Here is a 21,955-nt window from a genome sequence, read left to right on the forward strand (position 1 = left end):
CTTCTCTCTCCGGCCGGCGGGCACACCTCTCTAATAATGCCTTGCCTTTTTGGAGCTGCCTCAATTGGCCGTTCTTCTCCTGAAACCTACCTAGATTGTTGCTAACCCCGCTATCTTTTTGAGTTACGGTTTTTGGGGGATCATTCTCATCTAACCTGAATGAATATACTGAAGAAACTGCTCTTTTGTGTCAGTTTATCGTCGGATTTTTCTCATCTGACCTGAATGGATACTAAAGAAACTGCGCTTTTGTGCCACTTTATCATCATTGAGGCACTGCACTACAACGCACATGCGGCGAATACTCCCTCATAGTATAGTAGTAAATATAAAGACCATGGATAAATGATATGCATATAATATATGCGAAATACAAAACCCGCTTTACGAGGAAAAAAATAATGCGAATTAAAATATGAACAGATACGTTAAATTTCGGACCATTAATGAAAAGAACTTTCGTAGTACACAAAAACGATCTTTGGCTGGGTGTTAGGGGAGAGAGTGGGGGGTAGGAAGGGTTAAACTGTTGTCGAACGTAATAATTATCTACAAGTACAGTTCCCACCTTTAACGCTTCCAGTGACGGGCGCAACAGCCGAGTGGTTAAAGCGTTGCACTTTCAATCTGACGGTTCCGGGTTCGAATCTCGGTAACGGCGCCAGGTGGGTAAAGGGTGGAGATTTTTCCGATCTCCCAGGTCAGGATAATATGTGCACACCTGTTTGTGCCTGAACTCCTTTCGTGTGTATACGCAGGACAGAAGATCAAATACGAACATTGAAGATCCAGTAATGCATGTCAACGTTCGGTGGGTTATGGAAACAAGAACATACCCAGCATGCACACCCCCGAAAACGGAGTATGGCTGCCTACACTGAGGGGGTAAAATCGGCCATACACGTAAAAACCCACTCGTGTGTGTGTGTGTGTGTGTGTGTGTGCGAGTGAACGTGGGAGATACAGCCCACGAACGACGATGACGAAGACGAAGAAGAAGAAACGCTTCTAATGCTGCCGTGCAAATGTGAAGACACAGTGTCCTTTACAGGGTAATCAGCGAGCAATATTGAGGAAAAGGGCAGAGGGGGGAACAGACGGGACACGGAGAGGTGGTGGGTACAAAGAGAAAAGGGGGAACATTCTAAAGTTTACAGAAACAGATGCTTGCTCAACGCCCTTTCAGGTTCCTCCTCTTAACAGTCAGTGACTCACGCTACACACACACACACACACACACACACACGTAAAACACAAACGCATACACAACACAAACACGCAAGCACACACACGCACACACACACACACACACAGACGCAAGCATATGCAACACACAGACGCACACACAACACATACACACACGCGCACACACACACACACACGTAAAACATACACATACACCACACACACAAGCAAGCATACACAGGCACGCATGCATATGCAACAAACAGACGCATACCACACACACACACACACACACACACAACACAAATGCAAACAGGCCGTGCGTATGAAGAAAGGAGCTGGGAGTTACAAGTTGATGAAAAAAAAAAGGAAAAAAAAGAAAAGAAAAAAGGCCAGCGGCCCACCTTGTCAGTGAAATCGATCGTCAAAACGTGCTTTGTGGCCGTGTCAGGGCCGTGCGCAAGTCTTTTGGCCAAGGGGGAGACAAACGGGCTTACAACACGGGTCCTGTGTTAGAATTTTTTTTTTCTTCTTTTTTCTTCCCCCCCCCCCCCCCCCTTTCTTCAGGTATCGACCACTTTCTTCTTTCCTCTTTATTTCTACCCCACCATATCTCTCTCTCTCTCTCTCTCTCTCTCTTTCTCCCCTCCACCCCATCCCTGTCTGTACGACCCCATCTTTTCCACAAACACATGTGTGTGAGTGTACACGGCATAGACACGCACGCACACACGCACGTGCGCGCACACACACACACACATATACACATGTGGGTGAGAGTACACGGCATGTACACACGCGCGCGCGAACACACACACTTTTCTTTGTCCCTACTTCTCAAAGTACACGTTGCCCTCTCTCTCTTCTCTCTTTCTCACTTTCTGTATTGCCACTCCTCTTTTAACAAAGAGCAGTTTACTCTTTCACAGCAGCTACAAAGCAGCGGGCAGCGCTTGGAAAAAGGATGATTACCGGTTACAGGTTCAATTGATAAATGTATGTGTTACTGCTTCTCTCTCTTCGTCTACGTGTTCTTTCTTCTTCTTCTTCTTCTCTCTCTGTCTGTAACCACTCCTCATTCAACAAAGAGCAGTTTATTCTATCAATGCAGCTAAAATAAATAAAAAAAAAAAAAAAGCTGCAGCAGAAAGGCACTTACAAAAAGGGATCATCACCTGTTACAACAAATACAGCTTAAAGTGATATATGATGTATGCGTTACTGCTTCTCTCTCTCTCTCTCTTTCTATCTCTCTCTCTCTTTCTCTCTCTCTCACATTATCAAAGCAGCTAAAAAGCTTCAGCAGTAAAGCCGCACTTGGAAAAGGGATCATTACCAAATCTTACAACAAATACAGCTTTAACTGATAAATGACGTATGTGTTAATGTTTCTTCGTCTCTGAGTCATTTCTTCTTCTCTTCTTCTTCTTCTCTCTCTCTCTCTCTCTCTCCCCATCCGGCTTTGATCAGTAGAGTGTTGTTTCAAGTCTTCACTGTGTGATGGTTTTGGTATTGACTTCCCGTCTTCGCGCTAACCATACATCTCGGTGGTGGCTTCTTCACTCCGCCTCCCCACGCACACCCCCTCTCTTCTCTTCACGACAGATCTTTCAAATCCAACAAGACACGCCGTGTATTGGGGCAGGGGAAAGGGGGCTGGGAACCAGGACAGATGTTGGAGAAAGTGACACGCTTAATAAGGTTCAAGAGTAAACCGTGGTTGGGAGTGGTTGTTTCCCCTGTGTGTGTGTGTGTGTGTGTGTGTGTGTGTGTGTGTGTGTGTGTGAATCTGTTCATCTGTGTTGTGTGTGTTCCCCCTTCCATTCTGAACATAGTACTGGTATATGACTGGGATGATTATCATCTGTGTGTGTGTGTGTGTGTGTGTGTGTGTGTGTGTGTGCGCATGCGTGCATATGTGTATGTGCGTGCGTGCGTGTGTGTGTGTGTGTGTGTGTGGGCGTGTGCGTATGCGTGCGTGTGTGTATGTGTGAAGTGAAGGGGTCAGGAGGTTTGCTGGGCGTCAAGTAGTGTGAGTGTGGCGGACAGTACGGCAGCAGCTGTATGCAGCAGACGGGCGTTATTATCAGTTCCTTCCCCATCACCACACTTTATATTCCGTCAGGCTGTTGACAAGACAGCGGCCATGCCCGTGCCACGCGAAAAGACACTCCGCACCAGCTGATGCCAGGGACGCCCATGACCCTAGTAGACCTTTGTCATCCCGGACGCTTTATACAAGTACACCGCAGTTGACTGTTTCGTTCATTCTTCGTTTTTTCTGAATCTCCGAAGCATTAACAGGCGATTCAGTGAAAGCATTAACAAACCCACTCTCTGTGTGTGTGTGTGTGTGTGTGTGTGTGTGTGTTGTATAGTGTAGTGTGGATGTGAGGCACACACACACACGCAACCGTCACAGTTGGTTCACAACGCCTGGACATATTAACAAAGTAAGAAACTTACTTAGTAGTTTTTTTTTTTCAAAACGAAAGAAACAGCCTGCGTGTCAGGTTCACTTCACCAAAATACATGTTTAATGTTCTACGCCGCACTGAGGCCGTTTTTGTGTTGTTGATGATGTTATCTGGTTACAACCCGATGCCAATTAATCATCGGCAAGGAACAATCCGCGGCTGACGTCCATTGCGTTACGTCATAGCGTCATTGTGTGTGTGTGCTGCACGTGCAGCACGTATGAGTCACGTTCGGGTGACGCTACCACGTCATGGCCGTTGACGCTGTTCACCGCGCCATCTTGGTGACACATGTTACATTATTTGCTGCTTCTGTGTGCAGGGAAAGTTAAAGAGGGAGGGTTGTTGGAGAGGAAGAGGGAGGTTGGGGTGTGTGTGTAGGGGGGAGGGGAGAGGGGGAGGAGGGTATGGGGCAGGAAGGGAGTAGGATGGGGGGAGGGGAGAGATAATGGGAAAGCTACCCACCGTGTGAAGAAAGAATAAGTGAAGAATATGGAGAGAGAGAGAAGAGTATATACACAGAGCCACTCGCGGAGAAAGAATAAGTGAAAAATATTGATAGAGAAGAGAATTTTCAGAGCCACACTCGGAGAAAGAATAAGTGACGAATATAAAAAAAAATATATATATATATATATATATATATATATATATATATGTGGATAGAGAAGAGAATTATTATACAGGGGATATAACTTACTTGAAGTACTACGGAATGGAATTCGTGGTAGAAGAAAGAACACACTGCCACACACACACACACACACACACACACACACACACACACACTTCTACAAGTGTTGCATTTACACAGTGATTTTGGCGTACAATTCTGTGTATCATTCTCTGATTTCAGTTTTGTAGACAACCTCCTCGCCTCCTTCCCTACCTCTCCCCCTCTCTCTCTCTCTCTCTCTCTCTCTCTCACACACACAGACAGACACACACAGACACAGGCACACACACACACACACACGCTGCTGTAGCCAAGTGGTGACAATGCAACCTGAATAGACAGCAGATAACTCCTACCAGTTCGGGGGAAAAAAAGAGAAAGAATAAAGAAAGAGAAGAGAGTAAGATTCGGGTTGCATGCTGAAGACTGAAGAAAAAGTCAGAGTTTGTGGGTGGTGTGGGTTATTGAGGTTGGCTGGTGTGTTCTTCTTCTCCTTCTTCTTCTTCTTCTTCTTCTTCCCTCTTCTCTTCTTTGTCTTCCCTTTCCTCTGTTATTCTCTTTTGTCACTTTATTTGCTTACCCTTCGTTCTTTTTCCCACTGAGCGTGCATGGCAGTGAGTCTGGCGGGAGATCCCATTCACGTTCCCATTCGCTGGCTTGGCGATGCTTTCGTGAAGGTATACTCGTGAGTGAATGTGTGTGTGTGTGTTTGTGTGTGTGTGAGGGGGCAGAGAGGGGGGGGGCAGAGAGGGGGGGGGGCAGAGAGGGGGGGGGGAGAGAGTGTGAGAGGGATATTCGTGTGTGTGTGTGAGGGGGCAGAGAGGGGGGGGGGCAGAGAGGGGGGGGGGGGGGAGAGAGTGTGAGAGGGATATTCGTGTGTGTGTGTGTGTGTGTTTGAGAGAGGGAGAGGGGGGAGGTGACATGGTGGAGAGAGAGAGTGTGAGAGAGAGGGATATTCGTGTGTGTGTGTGTGTGTGTGTGTGTGTGTGTGTGTGAGAGAGGGGGGGGAGGGGGAGAAAGAGAGTGTGAGAAAGAGGGATATTCGTGTGTGTGTGTGTGTGTGTGTGTGTGTGTGTGTTTGAGAGAGAGAGAGGGGGGATATTCATGAGTGAGAGAGACAGACAGATAGAGAGAGTGTATGTGTATGTGAGTGAGAGAGAGATAGAGAAAGAGGAATACTCGTGAGTTAGTGTGTGTGTGAGAGGGAGAAAGGGAGAGAGAGTGTGTGTGTGTATGCCTGCAAGAAAGTGTAAGAGAGAAAGAGAGACAGACAGAGAGACACAGCTGGGCGTGACAACACGCACGTGCACACACACACACACACACACACACACACACACACGCAGAGGGCGAACAAAAACCACCACTACAATGCTCTCTTTTCCACAGTCTGGCACTAAAAGAGCGACGGGGATGGCACTTCAGGCAGATGGCGGGAATGGGCTGACAGCAGCCGCCCCTCCTGGCCCTTCCTCCCCCCCCCCACCCCCACAAAACGGAGGATGCTGATTCAGGGGCTGAGACAATCATACCGCCACGCTAGGCATCTCCATCCCCCGCCCCTCCCCCTCCCCCCCACACACACACAGATGGAAGGAGTCAGAGAGAGAGAGAGATGTTACGAGTCGGAGATGAGAGAGGGAGAGAGAGAGAGAGAGAGAGATGGAAGGAGTCAGAGATGAGAGAGAGAGAGATATGGGAGGAATCTGAGATGAGATGAGAGAGGGGGAGAGAGTGAGGGAGAGAGAGAGAGAGAGAGATGGAAGGAGTCAGAGATGAGAGAGAGAGAGAGATATGGGAGGAATCTGAGATGAGAGAGAGTGAGTGAGGGGGAGAGAGAGAGAGAGATGGAAGGAGTCAGAGATGAGAGAGAGATGGAAGGAGTCAGAGATGAGAGAGAGAGAGATGGAAAGAGTCACAGAGAGAGACAGGGGGGGGGGGGGGGAGTCCACCTCCACGCCCTCAACGAGCACTGTGAACTTTGCTTTGTTTTCCAGCCAGGTGGGCGCAACACTGGGGCTGACTCATCCTTGTTTCGTCTTTTAAATAACAATGCTAATGCTAATAAAAAAAACAACAACAATATGACAACAAGAAAAATCAATCATTTATCCATTATTACTTTTCACATCCTGTTTTCCGCTTATGTGTGTGTGGTACATGGCAGCAAGGTAACGTTCTTCTTCTTCGTTCGTGGACTGCATCTTCCACGTTAACTCGTGTACATGTACACGAGTGGGCTTTTACGAGTATGACCGTTTTTTTTTACCCCCGCCATTTAGGCAGCCATAATCCGTTTTCTGGGGTGTGCATGCTGGTTATGTTCTTATTTCCATAACCCACCAAAACGCTGACATGGATTACAGGATCTTCAACGTCCGTATTTGATCTTCCGCTTGCGTGTACACATGAAGCCCCGGGGATTCAGGCACAAGCACAGGTCTGCACATAATGTTGACCAAGGAAATCTTATTAAATTAAAAAAAAAAAAAAAAAAAAAATCTCCACCCTTTTACCCCACCAGGCATCGTTACAGAGATTCGAACCCGGGACCCTCAGACTGAAAGTCCCAACGCTTTCCAACAACTAGCCTGCACAGCCACTCTCGCCCGGCTGTGTGTCCACGTGTCGCTGCCTTAGTCACACGTCGGCGGCCCTTGTTGGGTGGAGGGGGGGTGGGGGTGGGGGTGATGGGGGAGCCCCCTTTTCTTTGTGCCACACGAATAGTCCTCTGACAATGGCCAACAATCGATTGGAGGCTGTTGCACGAGGGCTTCAAATGGAAAGGGGAGACAGACAAAGAGACAAGAAAGACTTGAGGGCGGAATAGTGTGGGCGAAGACGGGGTTGGTGGAGGGTAGTGTGTGTGTGTGGGGGGGGGGGTCTTGAGGGTGGGGGGCGGAGATCGATGAGTAGTAACACGGGGACAGGGGAAGATAGAGATTGGAGGTCTATATATAAAGTTATATGTATGTAGCGGGGAGAGAGAGAGAGAGAGAGAGAGAGAGTGTGTGTGTGTATGTGTGTGCGCTTGCAATATGTGTGTGTGTGTGTGTGTGTGTGTAAGAAAAAAATTTAGAGAGAGACTCAGAGACAGAGTGTGTGTGTGTGTGTGTGTGCTTGCGCGCGCAATGTGTGTGTGTGTGTGTGTGTGTATGTGTGTGTGTGAGAGAGAGAGAAAGATTAGAGAGAGACTCAGAGAGAGAGTGTGTACAGTGTGTGTGTGTGTGTGTGTGTGTGTGAGAGAGAGAGAGAGAGAGAGAGAGAGGATGTCGCAGCAATGGGCACTTTCACAACAACGGAAGAAAGTTACAATTTATATATTATGCTCGCATCATGGTGATGTTTATCTGGGTGTGAACCATCTCATATGATCGACGTTCAGTTGTTTTGTTTTTTTCATAACGGGTCCAGTCAACATCGCTAGGAAGCAGTTAACTGCGCAACTGGTGCCAGTTCGGAACCATGGCGTAAAAAAAGAAAAAAAGCGTTGTGCTATAACATGAGAAACTACCTCCTGTGTTCACGTACATAGCGAACCCATGCAAAAAAATTAATGCTGCTTTTTCCGTCTTCTGCCAACCATACAAATAGACATATATCCAGCTGTCGCTATAAACGGAAACCCGAGGCTGCATCGTGCTAAAAGTAAAGGCTAAACACTTAAACACGTGTAACATGCTAAGAAAAATCCATGGAATGCAAGTTCCCCCTTTTTAATGCGGCCGTGTTGAATAAAACACCCCCACCCCACACCCCGCCCCGCCCCCCTCACCCCCTCTCTCTCTCAGACAGAAAAATTACATTTCCTGAATCAGCCCTTCGCACTGAAATATGATGAGCTCACGTCGCAAGTTGGGGACGTTATCTCCACAGCCTGCAGAGAGGCTGGACGGAGTTATCGGGGCTGGATGCATTCATTTTCCCCCCGCGTGCAGCACAGAGAGAGAGAGAGAACAGTTCCCTTTTAATAAAGTCTGGAGAGGAGAAAGAGTCTTGGAGGAGGGGAGAAAAAATAAACTAACAAAACAAACAAAAAACAAACCAAACCCGACGGCACCGCACACACACACACACTCACACACACACACACGTACGTAACGATACACAAAATCGTTCACTGCAATGCGTGCGTGAAGAGTTAAAGTGTGGTGAAACTGGCGAGCGAGAGGCCCTGCAATACACTTCCCTCCAGTGCCTGACTTCGCTTTCAAGTTCGCGCCGTGACCGCGATAATAATTACGTGTAATGTGGTACTGCTTGCTGCCAGAAAGGAAAGACGTTCAGATTGTTCCAGGTTTGGATTAGAATGGAAAAAACAACAACAAACAAACAAACAAAAAAAGCCCACCATAGTTTGGGGTGGTGTGATGGCTGTAGGCGTACAGACGTGGTCACGCGTGAGTCAGTGTGTGTGTGTGTGTGTGTGAGAGAGAGAGAGAGAGAGAGAGAGAGAGAGAATGTGTAATAAAGAGTGAGAGAGAAAGAGAGAGAGCGAGAGTGTGTATGTGTAATAAAGAGAGAGTGAGAGAGAGCGAGAGAGAGAATGTGTAATAAAGAGTGAGAGACAGAGAGAGAGAGCGAGTGTGTATGTGTAATAAAGAGAGAGTGAGAGAGAGCGAGAGAGTGTATGTATAATAAAGAGAGAGAGAGTGTGTGTGTGTGTATGTGTAATAGAGAGAGAGAGACAGAGTATGTGTAATAAAGAGAGAGAGAGAGTGTGTGTGCGTATGTGTAATAGAGAGAGTGAGTGTGTGTGTGTGCATGTGTAATAGAGAGAGTGTGTGTGTGTGTATGTGTAATAGAGAGAGAGAGACAGAGTATGTGTAATAAAGAGAGAGAGAGAGTGTGTGTGTGTGTATGCATAATAAAGAGAGATAAGCAGACAGTGTGCGTCAGTGTGTGTGTGCGTGCGCGTGTGCGCGCGCGGGTGTGAGCGTGTATGCGTGTACCAATGCCAGCGAGTGTGGCAGTACCATCGAGCGTGTGGGTGTGTGAATAAGAGTATCGGCAGATGTGGGTGTGTTACGAAGTTCAGCGGGTGGAGTGAAGTTTGAAAAAACTGTACATAAACAGAGAGAGAGAGAGAGAGAGAGAGAGAGAGATGGGTGGAGTAAGAACGGGGAAGAGAGAGAGTGAGAAGGGGAACGGGGGCGTTGCTCACCCACACGTTTCTCCGGGAAGCGAGGCTGTCTGTCTGTCTGTCTGTCTGTCTGTCTGTGGGGGCGTCAGTGGAGAGCAGGTGAGGGGTGGGGGGGGAAGGTCTGCCAAACGCCAACAACGATCGGAAAGACGATGACATTACTCACCGGATGCTCCCAAAGTATACACCAGCCTACATCCCGCCGGCTTCTTTCTTCCTCCCTAACTCGGTGGGTTGTTTTTGGTGTGTGTGTGTGTGTGTGTAGGGGGTTCGGGGTGGGGTGGGGTGGGGGGACGGAGATGGGACATTCCCCACGTGGGTGGGTGGGTGGGTGGATAGGGGTTGACGGGGGTGGGACCATTGACCTGCGTACTAAATGTACGCCTCAGGGGTGGGGGGGGGGGGGGGGGGGGGGGGGGGACCGTAACGTGGACAATGGTTTACACGTGGAGATGTCTTCAGGTTGAAGCATTCAATACACATTATATGACAAACTGAATAAGAATATATGATATGGAGGAGAAGGAGATGGCAGAGGACGATGATGCGGTAGAGGAAGAAGGAGGGTGTAGCAGAGGAAGAAGGAGGGTGTAGCAGAGGAAGAAGGAGGGTGTAGCAGAGGAAGAAGGAGGGTGTAGCAGAGGAAGAAGGAGGGTGTAGCAGAGGAAGAAGAAGGAGGGTGTGACAGAGAAAGGAGGAGGGTGTAATAGAGGAAGAAGGAGGGTGTGACAGAGGAAGGAGGAGGGTGTGACAGAGGAAGGAGGAGGGTGTAATAGAGGAAGAAGAAGGAGGGTGTAGCAGAGGAAGAAGGAGGAGGGTGTAGCAGAGGAAGAAGGAGGAGGGTGTAGCAGAGGCAAAAAGAGGATTCGGTAGAGGAGGAGGATGTAACAGATGAAGACGATGTTGCAAATGAAGAGGATATGGCAGAGGACGATGATGCGGTAGAGGAAGAAGGAGGGTGTAGCAGAGGAAGAAGGAGGGTGTAGCAGAGGCAAAAAGAGGATTTGGTAGAGGACGAGGATGTGGCAGAGGAAATGGAAGATGAGGCAGAGGGAAAAGGAGGATTTGGCTGAGGAGGAGGATGAAACGGATGAAGAGGATGTGACAGAGGAAGAGGAGGATGTTGCAGATGAAGAGGATGTGGAGGAGGAAGAAGAGATATGACAGAGGATGTAACAGTTGAAGAGGATGTGACAGAGGATGTAACAGATGAAGAGGATGAGGCAGAGGATGTAACATATGCAGAGGATGTAGCAGAGGATGTAACAGATGAAGAGGATGTAGCAGAGGATGTAACAGATGGAGAGGATGAGGCAGAGGATGTAACATATGCAGAGGATGTAGCAGAGGATGTAACAGATGAAGAGGATGTAGCAGAGGATGTAACAGATGGAGAGGATGAGGCAGAGGATGTAACATATGCAGAGGATGTAGCAGAGGATGTAACAGATGAAGAGGATGTAGCAGAGGATGTAACAGATGGAGAGGATGAGGCAGAGGATGTAACATATGCAGAGGATGTAGCAGAGGATGTAACAGTTGAAGAGGATGTGACAGAGGATGTAACAGATGCAGAGGATGTAGCAGAGGATGTAACAGATGAAGAAGATATGACAGAGGAAGTAACAGATGAAGAGGATGAGGCAGAGGATGTAACATATGCAGAGGATGTAGCAGAGGAAGTGGCAGAGGAAGAGGGGAAGGAGGATATGACGTTCGTGACGGAGAAAGAGGAGATGGTCACACCCTTCTAATCATTTCCAGTTCTTCTGTTCGGTGCTGTGTGACTTGCCACACCCATAGCTGTTATTTCCAAATACATTTTCGTGCGATTTACGGACAATGCAATGATACCTGTCGAGTCTTAATTAACTCTTTCCATACGAACGGCGAAAGAGACGACGTTAACAGCGTTTCACCCCAATTACCATCATCAAAATATTGCAAGCGGAAGTCTCTTATACTGAAGACGTGAATGTTGACAAAGAATACCACAATTCTGACGACGGAAGCTAAAGGTTGGGTCATTCAGACACCCACTGGACATCCGAGGGGTCTGTGTAGAGGAGAAGTGAGGACTGGCCGTACTGAGTGAGTTAAAACAAATCCCTGTGTTGTGCAGCCCGCACAAGATGAAACACCAGAGATCGACATAGAACTTCTGCGAAAGCTGCAGGGGGAATTCCAGTTCCCGTCCCGATTGCAGTATTTCATTCCAGCTGATTGCACTTAATCCTGGAATCGGAGGGAACCGTTCACTGACACTGTAGTGGGATGGGGGGCTAAAAAATCCCTGTGCAAATATACTGTTTTCAAACAAAGAGAAAAGCCGGCAGACATACAGATATATATATATATATATATATATATATATATATATATATATATATATGCAAAGCTGCACACCTCGAAAGCCTGATATTGTACCACTCCCTCTGGTAGTTTATTTCCTTCCCTATAACGAACGTCCCTTGAGGTACTCTTTAAAGGGGGGAAAAAAAGTGATCATTTACTGATATAAATGTACATGGCGTTGTAACTCGAACAGAATGCAGTTGAAAACGAAGGCGGCCATGAACTGGTCAAACATGACTGAGCAACAAAAACTACAGTTCCCTGGCCACAATACAAGTCATTATCCCGGTGGACAGACAGACAGAGAGACTGAGAGAGAGAGAGAGAGAGTGTGTGTGTGTGTGTGTGCTTAATTCACTCAGTACGGCCAGTCCTCTCTTCTCCTCTACACAGACCCCTCGGATGTCCAGTGGGTGTCTGAATGACCCAACCTTTAGCTTCCGTCGTCAGAATTGTGGTATTCTTTGTCAACATTCACGTCTTCAGTATAAGAGCCTTCCGCTTGCAATATTTTGATGATGGTAATTGGGGTGAAACGCTGTTAACGTCGTCTCTTTCGCCGTTCGCGTGGAGAGAGTTAAAGTTTAGAAAAGTTCTGATTTAAAAACAACAACCAACCAATATTTAAGCCAATGATGAACTGAGACAGAGGGCCGCGGGAGAACAGTAGGACAGACATACACACACACACAAAAGATGCTTGTACGAGCAAATAAGAGAGCACACACACACACACACGCACGCACGCACGCACACACACACACACACACACACAGAATCAAGGAATGGTCACTACTCACCTCAAAGCCGTCCACCTGCCCTTTGAAGGCGTCGCCAGGGATGTGGTAACGGAACAAACGGCCCACGGAAGCCGTGGTGTCAGCAATGCCCCACAACACAGCCACCCCCTCCTCTCCCTGCACTCCTGCATCTCTGGGCACCTCCACCACGTCCATACTGTCCACCATGCCCCCCATCATCATCACCACCACCAGGGCCACAGCCCAGGTCCTTCCCCATCTCGGACACACAACAGCCATTGTTGGAGGACTGTTCTTTTTTGGTACTCCCAACTGGAGTTGCAACGCGGAGCTCTCGGTTTAATACTACTACTCCAGCTGGACGTCAGGCAAGGCTGTGGTATTGATCTGTGGTCATAGCACTAGTCCAGTTAGTCGAGGGGATTCCAGACAAGTTAGTTTTGAATCTGCTTTATTGTATACAGACTTCTTCACCTCCAGGTACTCGAAGTGTTCGTTCCTCTTTTTGTTTTGGAGGGGGATGGTTGGTATCGGTTCAAAATATTCCCACAGAGGGGGAAAAAAAGTTTGGGCGTCAAGAGATGTCAGTGAAGTAAAACGCGCAATCGTGGAAAGCGGGCGAGTAACGATCACAGAAGTGATGATGGCACACAACTACCCGGGACACACACACCACTCTCACACACAACACTTGAACACCGGCTCACTCAAACCGAAGCCCAGTCCCTGGTAGCCTCTTTCTTTATCCAAGAATGGAACCACACAAGTCTTGTAGTGTTGGTTTCCCTGACGGAGCAAGCGTCTGACTAACTAACGGCACAGTGTGAGGGAAGGCAGGCAGATCACACGGCGCACCGCATCTGCATCACAATAGTCTTGCTGCTGCTGCTGCTGCTGCTGCTGCTGCCTTGTCTTTCTACTCTCCCTCTGCCCGGCACGGCACGGCGCCGACCGGCTTGGCAGCTGCTATCCTCTCTCCTCTCGGTTCGTGCAGTGAGGGGGGAGAGAGTGGGGGTTTGGGGGCGTGGGGGGTTGTGGTGAATCCACGAAACAGGCAGGCACGGATGCCGCTGCCTCTCCCTTCTGCTTCACGCAGCGTTGTCTGGCTGTGGTAGACCTGCTGCTGCTGATGCCGTACTTCGTGCCGATTGCGTGAACAGCTTCAGTGCCTGGAAAGAAAAAAAACAAAAAAACAGAAATGAATGACGTGAGGTAGGCTGCCTGGAATCTTTGGAGTGCCTGGCCTGGCTAAAAAGTCGTTGGCACGTCTCTCGCCACGTCCTTCAAAACCTGGAAAAAGTCACAGGTGCTGGGGGCTTTGCTAATAAACACTCTTACACCACGTCCTCTGCTCCTGGCCTTTTCCAACCCCGCCCATCCCTTTTCTGCACTCTCCAATCTTGTTCAGTTACAGGCCAGGAGGTGGGGGACGAAAATAGTGAAAGGAAAGGGGTGGGGTGGGGGGCTGTCGGATGGGTGGTGGTGGAGAAGATAGCAGGAGGAACAGGTCACATACTTTCGTGGAAGAAGATGGGGGTTTAGTTGTCTGTTGGGGGGGATGGGGGGGGGGGAATAGAAGATTATGCTCAGTGCCAGCCCAGCATTCTGTCCGTGTTTTTCCTGATTACCCAAGACCTTTCAACCCCTCAGCGCGCATCCTGGTCCACCTGCAGTGTAATCAATCAGCCAGTCAGTGTTTACCAGTTCTGACTACCCCGCCACTTCTAGTTCCAGGGTGTGTTACTGCCTTTGCTTAAAATATGACAGAGGAGATTATGCCACTTCTGGTTTGGGGTGTATTACCTTTGCTTAAAATCTAACAGGAGATTACCTCTGTCTATGTGATCCACTCCAAAACCACATTTGATGTCAGCACTATACAGCCTATCCTGATGCACGTCGGAAATAAGAACCTGCTTCAGGAAATAATGTAAGCATTCGTTTTGCCCTATTCAAGTCTTCACTGGTGGACTCGAAACTGACGAAAATTCACCAAAAAAAAACCCAAAGACTTTCTGAGGATTAATACTTATTTTCTTAAGAAGTTATTCCCGAACTCCAGACCAGTTATTCAGAGTTCAAGAATAAACGCAGACACACAGACACAGACCGTTACGGATGGGCACTGGAAAACGGATATGAACACGCTATCTTTTTCACAGACGGATGTATGAAGCACGTATAATTTTTATGATAAAAATCAACGTCAGGCAGTCAGAAAGTGCCAGATTAGGTGTGGGAGAGATTAAGTGGTTGGATATGAAAGCGCCAAGAAATATATACACAGCTACAAGAAAAATTACAGCTATCCGGATACTTCGAGACAGCTGGTATGACGAGTATGATATTCAGAGAGAGGAGGGGAGGAGGGAGGAAGTGGTTGGGGGGAGGGGGTGGGGTGGGGGAGGCAGTTATGAAGGGGGGGGGGTGTCTTCCAAAGTCTAACACCGCTCAGAGTGAAAAAATAAAACCAGACGACCCGCATTCCTTTCGCTGATTTAACTCCAGTCGAGTTCAAAACGCCAAATCGATTTTTAGACAAACCCAACCGTGCGCGCTTTTGGCCCCCGCAAGCGAAACGCAGGAGGCACAGAAGCGCTGAAGTGGCATCAGTGTGGAGGGAGGGAGGGCTGACATTCAGAGGCTGGCAGGCAGGAGGTCCGATCTCTTGGCAGAGGCTGCAAGGAGACAAGTGCCGTGCGTGCTCTGGCACACTTCCATCGTGCAACACCCCAGGCAAAGTCGTCCTCATCTCACCACACGAAGACTGTTACATGTGTGTGTGTGTGCGCGCGCGTGTGTGTGCGTGTGTGTGTACGTGTGTGTGTGTGTGTGTGTGTGTGTGCGTGCGTGCGTGCGTGAAACCTGATTGAATGACACAGAAAATAAATGACTGATGAGCGCCCAATGGCAGCCGTCAGTCGGCTCTACCCAGGTAGACAGCCTGTTGTGCAAATGACCCCCCGAGTTTGTAAAGTGCTTTGAGCTTGGTCTCCGACCGAGGGTAGGCGCTATGTAAGTAAGTATCCTCATCAAATCAAATCAGGAAGGAACCAGTGTTATCTGCCAAACCAATACCACCCCCTGCACCTCTCATTCCTCGTTCTTCAATAAAGGGTGGGGTGGTTGTTGTGTTAGCCAAACACAGTGACGACGTCATTGTCTGCTGTCCGTTCATAAGTTGGCCGTTGAGACATATCGAGAAAAGTGCCAAATACAATCAAGCATGAAATGCGAACACAGTGACTTTTTATGTAACGAAGAACCAGTGTAACTAAGTTACCTGGCCTTTTGCAAAGTGAATCAAGACAACCAGTCACCGAGATTAACATGTAACATGTTAAACACTGACCCCGGCAACGGCTTGTAGAGTATAGTCAAAAACTCAACTACATTGAACCCCCCCCCCCCCCCCCCCACCCCATCCCCCCCCCCCACCACCTCTCCGCTAAACCCAAATCAAATCAAATTATGGTGCCTCGCCGACCACTAAGGCCATCTCAATGCAATCGCTACGTTAGCATCTACTTCAATCGCTAAAACCCAGCCCAAACTACCCCCTGCCCCACCAAAACAATAGAAACACATTTCTAATCTTTAAAACCAGGTCATGAGAATTCCTTCTTCTCTCTCTCTCTCCGCTACCAGTACAAAACAAAGTGAGCGACGTGTGTTGTGAAGGAAAAGAAAGTGGAACAAGGCACAAATGAAGCTAATGCTAAAATCGACACCAGGAAACAGAAACCATGCAACCAGACAGGGCAGGGAGGGGAGGGGAGGGGTGTGGGTAGTGGGCTGGGGGGGGGGGGGGAGAATGTCAAGAAGGCCTCACATTAACGTGAAACAGAATATCACCTGTAAGAAAAATACCACTGGCGTATGCCTTACAAGCTTTCAAAACAAAACAAAACAAAACAAAAAAATCGTTTACAGCAAAAGACAAAGCATCGAGTGAACGCGTGTGGAGAGCTGCCCGCCTATCTTAGTGTGTCAACCAAAGAAAAACATGATTATTTCCGTGTTTACATTTTCAGTTCTGTGGATAACTAATCAATACATAGCTCAGAGTTTTTCATCTTCGCTTCCTCCTCCGCCGTTGTCCAACTAGCATCGCACTGCATTATTTCACTGGTTTATTATAGCCAGTTGCGCACAATCCCCACGGACACATACACGAGAGAGAGAGAGAGAGAGAGGGGGGGGGGGAGAGACAGAGACAGAGAGAGCGAAACGAACGAAAATGTTTTAATGAACTTTGGCCATGGACCACAATTCAAAAACAGGGGACCGGGGGATGGGCACGGGAAGGGGTTAAATGTGAATACTAGAACAGCATCGAGAGAGAGAGAGAGTGTGTGGGAGGGAGGGAGAGAGAGAGAGAGAGTGGGAGGGAGGGAGTGGGAGGGAGAGAGAGAGAGAGAGTAGGAGGGAGAGAGTGGGAGAGAGAGAGAGAGAGAGAGAGTGGGAGGGAGAGAGTGGGAGAGTGTGGGAGGGAGGGAGAGAGAGAGAGAGAGTGGGACGGAGAGGGGTGGGGGCAACAATAAGGCCAACAAACCAGACCCAACGCCAATTGTGTTTGCCAGGTCTGGCATCCCACCAGGGAACGTAACATCGATTCCCCCCCCCCCCCCACCCGGGCCCCCCCACGCCCCTCCTCCTTCCCAATCCCTTCCCCCCTCACCCCCACCCCCTCACTACCCAACCACCATCCACACCACACCGTCACGGTCTTTGTCGGAGAACAGCAGACCGTATTTTTGTGTGTGTCACAACGTACCCATCAACAAGTCCAATCAAATAACTTCCAGTCGGACAAGACATTCAGACACAAGAGACTTGAACCAACACCACCACACGCGCACAGCACCACAACGAGCCACAGACACCCACAACACCCAGTTCCCCCAGAACAGTAACACTTAATTATTTTCTCCACCACCACCATTATCAGATAGCACAACACCCCAAACGCTACTCACAAAAAAATGATGGCTTCTTGCAGAAGACACCCTCTGTTGGTTGAAATATTCTTTATGTCAAGAAACAAGGCAAAATACAGCGTCCCATAATGAAAAAGGAAAACATGAGCAACACCATGCCTGACCTTACATCGTGCACCCTTTGTTCGTCGTCATGAATGTAGTAACATTAAAACTGCAAGTAAACAATAAATATATATCAAAAAAGGCAACGAACAAAACATAAAACGTTACGAGACTGAGTGAGGGTGGAGTGGTAGAGGTAGGGGGGTGGGGATGGGAGTTGGGAGGGAGGGGGCAATATGGAAGACTACAACGTGACAACTGCTGTGCTTTCAGGATCCCAACGATCCATATTCGTCAAAGGCCCGTTGATGGACCTTCCAGATGTTTTGTCTTCGACCTCTTGTGACGAACCAGTATTGGCTGTCACCATCACCAAGATGGGAAAGGGGGACTGGGGGGGAGGGGGGGGGGAGGCTGAAGTCGGGTATCGATGTGTCCAAATTTCGCTGCTTTAACAAACGCATACTCTTCGATTTCTGCAATATGTTAGTATCAGGAAAGTACTAAATTCTGCAAGATGTTACAATGGAAAGTACTCACAAAAACGTGAGATGCACAACTTACATTTTGAAGCTGACTGTGTTGAGGTTGTTCGTAAACTAGTCTGAAAGTTCTTTTGCTGGTTCACGTTTTTCTTCCAGTCAATACGATACTGTATATTATATATATATCAGTCTTGCATTACAGTTATGTAGCGAAGAGAAAAAGATCTGTTTTCCTTTACAGTTACATGCTTTGAACCTACACGCACAAGAACACCACCACACAGACACACAGACAGACACACACACAGAGTTAAGATGGTCGCAAAACAAGTAAGCCCACATGAACCGGTTTTCAACCAAATCCCTCCCCTCTGTCCATCCGTTCTAAACCTACCTTTCGCCCATGTAAAAATATGAGTTGAAATAAAACTGCCTGGAGCAGAAACAAAGTTCAAGCGAGTCTTCCGTCTGCGGACCCTTGCAGGAGGGAGGAGGGGAGGGGGGGGGGTATAGTCCTGAACAATAATACACCATAATAATACGTGGTTGATTAAGGGCATCCAGGAGTCATGACATGTAAGGAGTTAATGGCCGAAACACTTGACTGGGTGGAGAGGGTGGTGGTGGAGGGGGTGGGGGCTTCTTCTCTGAAGACCTTGTATTGTCCAGCTCTCCCTAGAGTTTCGTATCACTGTTGCGACTATAACAGTATAAGAAGCACCTCAGGCCGAAACAGTAATACACCATAATAATACGTAGTTAATTAAGTCGCACCTATAAGAAGCACCTCAGGCCTAAACAGTACTACACCATAATAACACGTGGTTAATTAAGTTGCGATTATAAGAAGCACTATTTCCGCGATTCAATTCTCGATCTTGAGTGGAGGAGGAGGAGGAGGAAGAGGAAGACAAGAGGAAAGGAAAGACGAGGAAGAAGAGGAAGAAGACAGAGAGGAAGCAGGAAAAGACCTCGAAGAATGGCGAAGCACAGGAAAGACAAGTTTCCAAAGATGATCAAAGATCAACGAAGCACAGGAAAGACAAGCTTCCAAAGATGATCAAAGATCAACGAAGCACAGGAAAGACAAGCTTCCAAAGATGATCAAAGATCAACGAAGCACAGGAAAGACAAGTTTACAAAGATGATCAAAGATCAATGAAGCACAGGAAAGACAAGCTTCCAAAGATGATCAAAGATCAACGAAGCACAGGAAAGACAAGCTTCCAAAGATGATCAAAGATCAACGAAGCACAGGAAAGACAAGCTTCCAAAGATGATCAAAGATCAACGAAGCACAGGAAAGACAAGCTTCCAAAGATGATCAAAGATCAATCAAGGTGAAGAAAATATCGCTCAAGGGAAACCGAAAAGACGGAAGGAGTAAGGGGGCGGGGGGTGGGGTGGGGTGGGGGTTGGACAGAATGGAGGCAGCAGAAGAAAGGTCTTGGGGTCAAAGAAAGCAATTTAATCTCCGAAATTAGAAAAAAAACAAAAAAAAACCAAAAACAACAACAACAAACAAAAAGAAATGCCAAACAGAACATCCCACAAGTGTGAAACCGAGGAGCGATAACTGCAGTTTTAAAAACAAACAAAAGGATCAGTGCAGTTTTGTTCCAATGACTGTATGGATAATGTATGTATGTATGTATGTATATCTGTTTCTCTTCTGTTTTTCCTGCCTGTCAGTCCACCGCGCGCGCGTTACTCGAGATTCCAAAAAAGAAGCATGGGTAAGACAGACACGGCACTGACCTAAATGCAGCCTACAACTGAATCGGAATCGTATTGATCGTTCCTTTGCCACGTACCTGGAAGGAAGAAGAGTTGTCAAGACATGTCTGGAACAACCTGAAAGAGTCTGATGCTCGCTCGTCTGCATCATGGTAATAGCCACAACATTACTCTTTCTTCGCAAAGACGATTTAAACAAATACAATCTTCTTCTTCTTCTTTTAACAAAGGAAAGCCAGAACTGTTTTCTAAATGAATTCCCGGTCAACTGTTACGGAATATATAACTTCACTTTCACTTCCTCCAAACACCAAAACGTCAAAGAACCCAAGAGAAAAGATAAAAAAAAAAAAAAATAATGTCAAACCCTCGTTGCAGTGTAGTGTATACAAAATTCCCGGGGGGGTGGGGACGGTTGGACGGTCGATGGTTGTATCATCAGCAACAAGGTTTCCATCCACGAGAAACTCGGTCAAAAGATATAGTCGTGCATCACGTGAAAAAACAAAAGACAAAGGGGTGACTGGGAGGATGGGGGGGGGGGGGGGGGGGGGGGAAGGGGGCGTGGGGGGTAATCAAATTTCCCGCTAGCACCGAGAGAAATGGGGAGACTATGGTAAACAGGACAGGAACGAGAATCGTGGATTGCTTTTGTGTTCAAATGACAGAGAGAGAGAGGGAGGGAGATAGAGAGATTGAGAGAGGGAGGGAAATAGATAGACAGAGAGAGAGAGAGAGGGAGGGAGATTGATAGAAAGAGAGGGAGGGAGGGAGATAGAGAGGGAGGGAGGTAGAGAAAGAGAGGAAGGGAGATAGAGAGCGCGAGAGGGGGAGGGAGATAGATATTGAGAGAGGGAAGGAGATAGAGAGAGAGGGGGATAGAGAGAGAGAGAGAGAGGGAGAGGGAGGGAGATAGACAGAGAGAGAGAGAGAGATGGAGAGAGATAAGGAGGAGGGGAGAGCGGAGGGGGTTCACTTTTCCCACTGCCCGTTTATAATCAATACCTATGCGCTTTATAAGGACGACGAGGCGTCGAACTGCGTTGTTCCCAGCATGGCTTCCACCGGGTATAAAGGTCATCTCCCTGTGCGCCCCGCCCCCCCCCCGGGCCCCCCTCCCCATCCCCCCAAAGTAAACCCCTCATCCATTGGTGCCCCATTTCACTACAACCTACCTCCTCACACACACACGCACGCACACACACACGTGCGCGCGCGCGCACATACACACACACACACACACACTGTGGGTCATTACTGCCCCTGTCTCCCTCTAAACCATGTCAGTGGAGTTTATGGCAAAATAAAAACGAAAAAAAACACCCACCCTTATTGCATTTCTGGCAATTCTCGCTCAACCTCCAAAGTTGATATTCTGTTTTGACACCCATCTGTTGTTGTTAGAGATGAGTGTGTGTGTGTGTGTGTGTGTGTGTGTGTGTGTGTGTGTGTGTGTGTGTGTGTGTGTGAAAGCGAGGTAGAGAGGGAGAGCCTGGAGAATTCACAGTCACACAAGACCTGTATGTGCGCAGCTGCCGGTCTTTTATATATATATATATATATATATATATATATATATATATATATATATATATATATATCACTGCACATGAATGTTCTTTATGTAACACAATGCACATGCATCACTGTGTACGTCTTCTCGTCCATTGAACATCGGCACGTCCACCTCGTCTTTCAAATAAATACACCTTCATTAATATTTCTACACGATTTTTCAAACACCGCTCTCTTTGCTAACTCAAAGCGAAAGAAGGAGTGGAGGCACAAACGGAAACCACTGAAAAAAATAGGTGGGAGTGTGTGGGGGTGGGGTGGGGGTGGGGGAGGGGGGGTTGGGGGGGGGGGGGGGGGGGGGGGGGACGAAAGTCCCGTTTGTCTCCGGCTAATCCTCTTCAAGTGTAGAAGAAAAGAAACCACAGTTTCTTCATGTCTCAGTGTGACTGAGCCATCCTTCACCCCCCACCCCAACCTCCCCTCCCTCACCATCCTGAAGAGAACCCACATTTCATTTTTTGTTTCTTCTTTTTCTTTTCTTTTTATTTATTTGGTTTAAACAATTTTTTTTTAATA

General features: G+C 47.8%; 1 protein-coding gene across 4 annotated transcripts in view; it reads right to left on the reverse strand.

The window, feature by feature from the left end:
- LOC143284826 (dystroglycan 1-like) overlaps positions 1-21,955 on the reverse strand; it is a 151,310-nt gene that overhangs the window by 26,361 nt on the left and 102,994 nt on the right. For all 4 annotated transcript variants that reach the window (XM_076591881.1, XM_076591882.1, XM_076591880.1 and 1 more), the window contains exon 2: positions 12,637-13,766. In XM_076591881.1, the coding sequence (XP_076447996.1) occupies positions 12,637-12,876 (240 nt within the window). In that variant the 5' untranslated portion in view covers positions 12,877-13,766. The remainder of the gene's footprint in view (positions 1-12,636; positions 13,767-21,955) is intronic.

The sequence above is a fragment of the Babylonia areolata genome, chromosome 8 (assembly GCF_041734735.1).
Source record: "Babylonia areolata isolate BAREFJ2019XMU chromosome 8, ASM4173473v1, whole genome shotgun sequence".
Lineage (NCBI taxonomy): Eukaryota > Metazoa > Mollusca > Gastropoda > Neogastropoda > Buccinidae > Babylonia > Babylonia areolata.